General features: G+C 41.8%; 1 protein-coding gene across 5 annotated transcripts in view; it reads left to right on the forward strand.

The window, feature by feature from the left end:
- Positions 1 to 8,798, forward strand: part of KLHL32 (kelch like family member 32) — a 123,489-nt gene extending 114,691 nt beyond the window's left edge. For all 5 annotated transcript variants that reach the window (XM_032185369.1, XM_032185371.1, XM_032185370.1 and 2 more), the window contains 4 exons: positions 922 to 980; positions 3,404 to 3,596; positions 5,570 to 5,664; positions 7,462 to 8,798. In XM_032185369.1, the coding sequence (XP_032041260.1) occupies positions 922 to 980; positions 3,404 to 3,596; positions 5,570 to 5,664; positions 7,462 to 7,623 (509 nt within the window). In that variant the 3' untranslated portion in view covers positions 7,624 to 8,798. The remainder of the gene's footprint in view (positions 1 to 921; positions 981 to 3,403; positions 3,597 to 5,569; positions 5,665 to 7,461) is intronic.
- Positions 8,799 to 10,145: the final 1,347 nt, after the last annotated feature.

Genomic DNA, 10,145 nt, shown 5'->3' on the forward strand with positions numbered 1-10,145 from the left:
CAGAGCTGCAGAAGCACCAAGCTCTTAGGACACTTGAGCACGCTCAGGAATACGTTTCCTCATCAAAGATTGCAGCTTGGAGACAGATGGGCTTTTCCACCAGTTGTCTCAGTGAGATTTACCATTTAAAACCCTCAGAGTGCAGGATGAGCAGGCATTAGACATGTTCTGTGTTGAGCTAAATAGTTGTTTTGTGACATCTAGTTGTGTGAGAGTCTGTTCTGGGCTTTATAATTTGCTTTTTAGAGGTTATTGCTAAATTCGTATGCTAAGTGCTTAGCATGGTTCCTGATCACTGTGGAGGAACCTCCCAGTGTAAGTCAGGTTGTAACTCAATTACAACCAAGCCAGAAAATGTTTGCAATACATCTGTATCTGCAATACAGGATAAATATAATAAATATGTAATTCTCTTCAAAGACACACATGAATGCAGCTGCAGAGGGTTGTGCTGTGCCATCCTGTTGGCATTGGTGTTGCCACTAGTCTTGTTTGAGCATGGCTCCCCTCTTACCACTTCCTCCCCTGCAGTGCAGAGCCACCTCCTTGTTTTTAAAGGGTGTTGGGCACTGCCTGCTCCTGGCAGCAGGGACAGGGCTTACCTTTTCGTGCTCTGGAGATGGCTGAACACACAGTCATTCCTTAACAAACTGATTTTTGTCTTGTTTTTAGCCAACAGAATTAGCTTTACAGGGCAATGACTGGGGTTGTTTCTGTTTCATGTTTCTCTATGTTTGACAAACCTGCTAATTAATACCTTGTAACCCGATTAAAAAGTGCAGATGCATGTGAGTGTAACTGGGGCTATGCAGTGTAATCCTATCAGCAAATGGACCCCACAAATGGTTATTTTGCTGTATCTGATCTTGGTGCTGGTTTTGCTAAGATGGAAAAAATTAACTTGTATAAACTCTTTCATAGGAGGAGTAACAAACACTGCACAGTATCAGAACAGGCTTATGGTCTATGATCCCAAGCAGGTGAGTATCTGTGTGGTATGTGTTTTTCTCATGTGTTTTGCTTATAAAGGGTCTGTTAGCAAATGCATACAATACAATAATTCCTTAAGTTTAATTTGAGTTGGTGGTATTTTAAATTCACTTTGTACAGATGTGTATGTTTAACAGAGTAATGGACACCCTGACTTCGTTTTACATTTTTGAAGCCTGTAGGTGCTAGAAATATCTTAGATTAAATACTTAGAATAAATGTGTTTTAAATCCCTTCTATTTATCAGTATTTACTTGGCTTGTTCATTTTTATTTTATTTATTTATTTTTTTTTTGTAATTCAGCAGCCCTGGGCAATGTATGACTCAAAGTCAGTGTCACAAAACTGCTTCTTGTCATTGACATTTCTGCTTTCAATTATATATATACAGGCTTTTTGTTTTCTGCATACTTTCAGAACTGTGCTACCTGCCGGTGACTTATTCTGCTGACTGCAAGGGTGCCTATCATTTCATTACCCAAGCACCAAAAATATCTTTTAGGGATTATTTCATACATAATGTATGTGTTTTGATTAGGTTAGCATGGTTCAGTAACCATTTCAGAGGGCTAGGGCATGGTTATGCCCTCTTGCTTGTATTAGGAAATAAAAGTCCTAAGCTTGCAATCAGAGTTGCATAGCTTGATTTACACCTGCACAGAAAGGTATTGACTTCTCTGATTGCAGGATAGAGCCTTTGATTGCTGTATTTGGAACCAAATTCTGCCAGGAGACACTTTGCTGTGGTCCCCATTGACTTTTTAAGGCATACCACATATGGGTGCTGAAGCAGAAAGCAGGCACTGACAAACCTGCCTCATCCTTTTTGAGTTGCAGTTTTAGGCATCGATTATACAAATGCCAAATCTGTCCCAAACCCAAACACATGGTAATTACAGGCAGCAATCTTATTTTGCTTATGAGGAGGACGCTTCTATTTAGATCCTGTCTCTCTGTCCCTCGTCCTTTGCTTCAGCTCTTTATTTGCTGACACAGCTTTGAAAGTTGCCCCCTAAAATATGAGCAGCAACTTCGGTGCCAGTAGCAAGAAGGTCAGCACGACGTGTAAAGAGTTAAAGAGGAAGTGTGTGCTCGCATTCTTCAAATGAGGTCTGCTTCATGTTTGTACACACATGCTCTTTTTAAAAATTCTGCTGGCATATTGTTTACGGTGGGTACTGGAAACCATCACATCTGCTTGCATCTTGCACAGAATCTCAATAACTCCATCATTCAGCGCTCGTGCTCGCTTCTGCGCGAGGCCTTTGTGGCGAGTCGATAATGCCTGCCATCTGCCACAGAGCACACAGCTACCTGCCAACAAGCCGGCTGGGGTGACCTCTGCTTCCCCACCACTGATTAGTATTCACACACTGGCTTATTAGAAATGACCCCACCAGGCCCCTCAGTTTCTTTGCCTTTGCAGTGCTTGGCGGCTCACCTGGCAGGCACTGCAGTGGAGGAAGCTAAAGATATAATCAGGGGATGCAGGCAGGCTTTGCAAAGCAGATGGTGTCTATAGCCTCGTGTTAAGAGACTGGACTACTAATGCAAACATTAATGCCTAATATTCAACTATTACACATTGAAATGTATAGCTATAGATTGCGGAGGTTAAAAGGCAGTGTTATTAGAGGCTCTTGAGTTACCGCAAGCGCTAGCACGTGCAACACAAAGAATTTCCTCACAGATTTTAACTTCCTCCACTTAAATAAATTAATCTTGTTGATTGTCAGGTTGTTTTGATTCTCCAAGCATGGCAGGAGCAATTGTTTTCCTGCATTTAAAATACCGTGCTGTAATCCCTTGTCTTTCCTGTGCCCCCACCCTCAAAAAGTAGAATTCTTGAATATTGTTAACCAGGAGGAAAAATATGCAAAAGGATGCTACTTTGCGAGTGCCCACAAATAAAGGGTTAGCATAAAACCAAATACATGAATCACTTCAGAAGATTCTTTAGGAAATTATTTTTCCCTGTTGTTTCACTCCCCAAGGATAAGATCAAATAAGCTTCTGAATAACGAAAAGTAGAAGAATCTCTCTTCTCTCTCAACAGAGCTAGTTGGTACAGATATGTTAGCGCGGTATACAAAGGAGACATCTAATAGTCTTGCTTAAGGAGTATTTGCTACTGAATTCTGCAGAAGTAAAAAAGCTTTGAAGCCTGATGAGCTAAACAGAAAAACAGAACACGAAATACGATTAAATTAATATATTTAAATGTGAGAAGTATAAACCATGTGTTGAAAGTCCATTATATCTAGTCCATGTTGTAACCAATCTGCGTTTTTAACATATGAATAACACAAGTATATACACCCAGGATTTCCAGCCAGGGGTAAGGAGAACACCAGTAAGTGCTAATGCTGTTGTACAAGCAGTGCTGAGACAACTTCTGTCTCTTTGTTTCCAGAATAAGTGGTTGAGCCGTAGCCCAATGCTGCAGAGGAGAGTGTATCACTCCATGGCTGCTGTCCAAAGGAAACTGTACGTGTTAGGTGGGAATGACCTGGACTACAACAATGACCGGATCCTGGTTCGGCACATAGACTCTTACAGCATAGACACTGACCAGTGGACACGTTGCAGCTTCAACATGTTAACAGGCAAGTATTGTATACCAAAAGAAGAAAATTGCTACCGTTAAAGTAAAACATCAATTCTTTGCCCTTTAGATGCCTTTGGTATGTGGAACTACACATCTTCACCTCAGTTGGCTCTGGATGGCAGGGACCATAGTTGGCCCACAAGAGACTTTAGGTTACCGTTCCAACATTCATTGTTCAGGAAAGCATTTGTTTTAGGATACTAGGCTAAATTTTTAAGATGATGCACATAAATCTGATTTAATGAGACAATCAAAGATACTTTGTCAAAGAATACAAACAGTACTTATTTTTGACTCTCCAAAAGCTTGTATGCACCGTTAGATTTAGCTCCCTGTTCTGAGTGTCCAACAGGCAGATGCATTTCTACTGTAATAACATAATTTTATAGTGCTTTCTGCTTGCTGATGTATTAGAGCAGGGCTTATACTGAAATCTATTAACCATCACTTATTTCTAGATAGTATCTTCTTCATAAATTTCTCTAAAGGAGGTGTCTTGGATGGAATTTTGTCAGATCAAGGATGAGTTGAGTAGTTCGGATAGCTATGGGATCTATGGAATTCCTGATTATAGTCATTAGGAGGAGGAACACAGTCCATTTAATTTCACCACCACCTAATGTGATTCCCAGAGGTACTACAATTCAGATCTCTGGGAGAGACAGGCATGTGACACATTCTCTGAGCAGTACCAACCATAGCTTTGCAGAAGAGAATGCATTTCCAGGATAAGCCAACATAAACATTGGGGCCATTTTCTTCTGCAGCAGACTTGGAGCTCCCTTAGTAACAGCTTTGTCAGCCACTAGGTTTCAGCACAGACTGCTATAGAAATCCTAGAACTGAGCCTACCTCACTTCTCATTGTCTTGATTTGGTGTTGCATTCACTTCTAAGATCTACCACTGAAAAGATGTAGGAACTTAACTAGAAGCTTAGGATAGCTGGCAGCATGTCAGAGAAATGAATGCCTGACAAATAAGACAGTCATGTCATTTTCCTTCTGAAAGATTTAAAAAATGCTCTGGTGGTATCTTTATTTTTTAGGATACTGCTCTGGGTTTCTTAATCTCAAGGATCTTCAGGAGGGTTGCTTGGTCTCTGAGTTAGGTCATCAGAGCCCTTTGTGGACACAGGGGAGAGAGGCATGGACTGAAAAGAAAGAGTTATACATTGTAAAACAGAACTAGTGTTTTGTATTCCTTTTGCTCTCCATTACTTATTATATTTTATTATTTGGAGGGATTGACTGCCTTGGAGAAGGACATCTAATTTGCGATTGCGAAAGTGCTGGCACTGTAGGCACCTTTGTTATGGAGCTGACCCTATATCACTTAGTGCCTCTCCTCGGACATGACCTGGTGGGTTGTTCCCACAACCAGCACCAGGAGAAGCCATCTAAATTTTTCTCTGTGTCTGCAACTGGCATAAAATGTGTCTGTTGTACCATATAGTGCAGATTTTTTTTTTTTTAAGGCTGTATTTACCCTTCAAAACTTGTGAATTTAAGGAGACCATGGCTATGGGAGTGAGCTTGCACCATACTTGTGCCTGTAGGAGCGAGGGGGCTGCATGGGTATGGGCAGGCGGTGAGGGGAGGTCACTCCCCTGGCTTACATGCCTGTTAGATGTGAGACAGAAGCTGAGGCAGGTGGGGAGCTCACCCATCACCTACAAAGTACAAGTGCACAAAAAACGTTGAGAAGAGAGCAGATGGTCCCCTGCACAGCCTCAGTTTATTGCACAGCTGTGACCTGGCTCATCTGTGGTCTCTCTCTGGACAGCCCTGTCCTGTGCTCCCACAGACAGCGGAGAACAGCCCTCACACTTCACCTCAATTGTTGCAAGTTGTGAATTCTGAAACTCTCAATTTGCTGCCAAGTACATTTGCATCTTACTACAGAACTCTGGCTCTCAGTGTTAAAAGGGTTAATTAAACACTGGAAGTGGCTTCTTTCCTTTTTTGCTTTAGGTCAAAATGAGTCTGGAGTTGCGGTCCACAATGGTAGAATATATCTCGTTGGCGGCTATTCGATTTGGACAAATGAGCCTTTGGCATGTATCCAGGTGAGTGATTTAGGTTTCTTTTAAAGTCTTTTCCAATAATTTTGCAAGGATATGCTTTGCACTGAAGTTATTCAAAAAGGAAAATGCAGGTGAAGTGGAGAGATTAAGGATGTTTCTTATGCAGCCACTGAATCTCTGTAAGCCAGAGAGGAAATAATGTGGATATCAAAAAAATATTTCCAGATTAGCCATTAGATGTAACTCTTCTAAGTAAGGTATTATAGGAAAGCAGGATTGAGGAATCACTCATTTGACGAGATTTGGCTAAAATAGTGGATATATTATTCTCAGGGTACACAGTAGAGTTCAGAAGGAAAAGCTGTGCAGAAATGGACAGTGGGGCATGGGCTAACACATTTTCAGCCATTCTTGTGATTTTTTTTTCTCTCCAAGTTGTCTTTCAGAAGAGCAGCCAGAGTTAATGAGTTGTTCTTTGACAGAGTTCAGCCAGCCTGCAACCTGCCCTAGCGCTTACTGCTTCAAAGCTTGAACGGAAGTTTTGATCCCCGCTGTAGGTAGTGGGTTGTCCAATAAACTCTTCTGCTCTCTCATCTTGTGTCACAGCAGCTTACCAGCAGATCTGTGTCTTTCAGATGTTCCCATACAGAAATTAGGAATTCTTATCTTCCTACATTCTTCTGAGTGGAGCAAATCTGCATCACAGCCATCGCTTTGTGACCAGCTGGGCAGTTACAGACAGAAACTCTTGTTTATGTCTCAGTTTCTGCACTTTTGCTGATAAACAACATTTTCATTAGCTTCCAACTAAGGATTTTAGGATTTAACCTCCAAACTGTCCCATAAGGATTGAAGTTGGACCTAGCATAATAAGGGAACGTATAAGATGCTGAGCTGCTGATCTTATAATGAACACACATTAGCATACGTTTGTAAAGAACAGATCACGCAAGATAAGCAGTTAAAACCATGTTCTTGTCATAGTATAATTGTGTTTTCCTAAGTTGTTGGATACCACACCTAACAATTGTTAATGAAAAACATCACACAGACAGGTCGGATAACGCTACCTGAAGTACTGTGCTCTAAATGGAGTAACAAACATCACTGCATCAAGGCAGTGGCTGTACGACACCAACATGCTTGTTTATAACCAGCAGGTACTTTGCAGTGTTGCACCCGGGTGTAAATACTGCTTAGTGACAAGTGACAGTCATCCTGGGATCTTGCTTTCAAAATGGACACTTGTCCACATCCCCAAACTGGTCGTGAACTGGCAGCCTGCCTGAGACAGTCCCAGTGTTAAAGGGAAAAGAAATACAGTGAGTGCTCTGGCAGAGCTGCGTGTGCTGCCCTTTCTCAGCTGTAGGCGTTGTGCCTGGCTTTAACCAATGAAACTACCCCTTTTATCTTCAAATTCAGCAAGTCTGAGTTTGCTCTCATCTTTGGAATAAAACACATTTTTTCCTGTACTTCTTAATTTTCCTTAAGTCAGTCAGGTATGAATCAAAGCTTTCCAGCTTTGGTAGAGCTTCCCTTGCTCCCTATACACCAAGCTGACAAACTGTTTAGCATTTCTGTTCTCTACTTGCATGGCTGCATGTTCTGCTGCCAGGAAGCACCATCAAATGCCACTGCCTGCTACTAAGCAGCTCAGCTAAGACAAGATTTGGGTGATAACGACTGCAATAAATCACCAGATCCATAACTGGAATCCAGAAGTGATCTGAAACTTTCTTTCTGTCAGGATTAATAGTATATTTATGCAGCCTGTGCCAGTGGGTTTGTTTCAGATTCCTTCTGCGATCCCTGAAATATTTTCTGTACTTTGACCTGCAGGTGCTGGATGTTAGCAAGGAAGGGAAGGAAGAAGTTTTCTATGGGCCTACGCTCCCATTTGCTTCCAACGGAATAGCGGCGTGCTTTCTCCCAGCTCCTTACTTCACATGCCCCAACCTTCAGACTCTGCAAGTGCCTCACCACAGGATCGGCACAATGTGAGACAAGGAACGCCTACTTCATAAAATCAGATGTGGAAGGGGAAAAATCAAACCCTGTGTATTGAAGGGTTTCTTTGGATCAGTGAAAATAATCAATCCCCATGGGCTGCTGCTTTACCTTCACACATTTGTCTTAAAGTCGGATCACAATAGGCGGGAAGGAAGCTACAAAAACCGTGGTTTCTCTCCTCTGCCTCAGATGCAGAGGCATATATGTGAGAGCATTTGGCATTTCTGCTGGTGACTACTTGCTGCCTGTCTTGATTTAATTTCCTTATGCAACTTTGTTAAGGCATTGTGAATGCTCTCAGCTCCTTCCTGGGCTGCTGTTCTTTGGAATCTGCACGTTCAGTTGTTCACCAATGGCACTTTCAAAGATGAGAGAAAGTAGTGTTTATGTTGACAAAGATGATATAATACTATGGTAATTATGCAACTTACTTGATACCGTTGGCAAAAAGAATAACAAATGTGCTGACTTCCAATTCTGAACTCCATCGTTTACAGTTTCTCATTTAATAATACTTCATTTGAAATTTAAATACTGTGAAGCAGATTAAAACAAAAATAAAAAACAAACAAGCCCTGTGGTATATAAGGATCACACAAAATTTTGTGAAGGACAAAGACACTGAGGCTTCACAGTTAAGCACAAGTCTGAATGGAATGTGTTTGTCTGAGAATCTAAAGACCATTTGGGATGTCATTTACCAAGGTCTACTATCAAATAAATGTTACCTTCTGTCATATGATCAATTCCTCCTGACAGCTGCAGTCTTTTAATGGTGGAGAACAGTTTCTTTACTGTATAATTAAAATGTGCCATTTACTTAATATTTTTAATATCCAGTTTGCAAGGGGTCACCACATTTACAATTATCAATGAACAGTCTCATTTTGTCCAACATATGGTCCCACAAATCACTGGTCTATAACAATAACAGGTGTATAACAATGTCAATATTTATTTATTTATTCTTTCAGTTTATGTAGCGTGTCTCCCTTCCATACTCCAAGCATATGCCAATTCACAATAAATACTCTAACCTGTTATATTTTGGCTTTGCTTGGCTATTGCAGCCCCCGTCTCTTATTTTCATCTTTATTTACATATCTAACAACAAGTTCAATGTTTGTAAGTATTAACCAAGCATATAATTAAATCTTTATTTATGATTTATGGGTACTCTTCTCTGCTTTACCTACTGATCTGTTCCCTGCCCCTGTGCTATCTGAGCAGACCTGTGTGATTCCTACTGACACTCATGCAAATGCCAGGTGCAGAATATGCCACAGCAAGAGCCTGGGCTTGCTGGACGGGAAGGGTTTGATGTTACCCAGTGAGCAGCGATTCCAAGTCCAGTGCATCTTTAAGTGCCTGGTTGGTGGTACAGAGAGGTGAGTTTTATCATTTTGTGACATCTCCATCTCTAACTCACACCACCTTGCCTTGTCTTTTCCAGTCATTTTCAGGTTAGAATGATTTTTTTTTTCCCTTTCTGGATTTTCTTAGCAGCATGTAGCTGCGTAGAACCAAACTCCAGCTGCTTTCACTGAGTCCAAGCAATTTCTTCCTTTGCACACAAAACAAGGCTTCATCTAGTCAGCACTTTAACTATACAAGAGCTCTACAGGCTATGCATCGGGATTTTTTTTAGTTTTAATTCCTTTAATCTCCTGAAAATTAGCCTGCAAGGGCCATCTCTCCTAACAGGCCTGTTATACTTTAAAAATCTGACTGTTGTCCTGTATGGGCTGCCAGGCCCAAGCCTGGGGAGCATTCAAAGCTCCACTTACATACAACTCACAGAGATGTGGACATGGTACATGCCTCATTTTTAGGCAGAGGGTGGCTGAATAATCATGACACGGGTGTGTGGAGAGCCGTGGGGCTGCTAGTGGGGTCCCAGCAGTGCCACGTCAGGTGAGTGATCAGCTTTGGCTCTGCAGAACCATCACTGACTCCCTGTTTTGCAGGAAGTGGGGAAATTAATTCCTTAGCCTAGGTAAAACACAGCGTGCTTCCAGACAAAAGTGCGGTGTACATTTCGCATGTCTAAACTCAGTTTTGATGCTTTTATTCCTAGGCCTTGTAGCTTCCCACAGCTGCAGCTCTGAAATCGTCTCCTTCATGAATGCGAGGGATTACGGCAGAGCTACCCGGCCGTTCAGCAGCGGCAGCAAGCTGTGACAGGAGCCTGAGCTGGGAGGTGGAGGGGGGCAGCGTCCCCATGCAAAGCAGCATGTGCCACTTGGTTCAAGGGCTGAAAGGCAAGAGTGGATTGCAAGAAAGTTATTTATCATGTTTGTTCTGCCCTTTAGACACTTTTACTGTTCTGGCTGTTATCACCAATTGTCTGTACTGGTGAATAGCGGTTTTAAACAGCTGTGCAATTGCATTAAATTAGTTAAGGGTAGCACAGCCACAGAGCCTCAGGACAACACATATGCTCCTATTAGTGTCAGGATTCTGCTCTGGCCCTTAATCATCAGGCTCCAGTGATTACAGAGAATCCTTTCATG

This window comes from Aythya fuligula, chromosome 3, assembly GCF_009819795.1.
Source record: "Aythya fuligula isolate bAytFul2 chromosome 3, bAytFul2.pri, whole genome shotgun sequence".
In the NCBI taxonomy this organism is placed as follows: domain Eukaryota; kingdom Metazoa; phylum Chordata; class Aves; order Anseriformes; family Anatidae; genus Aythya; species Aythya fuligula.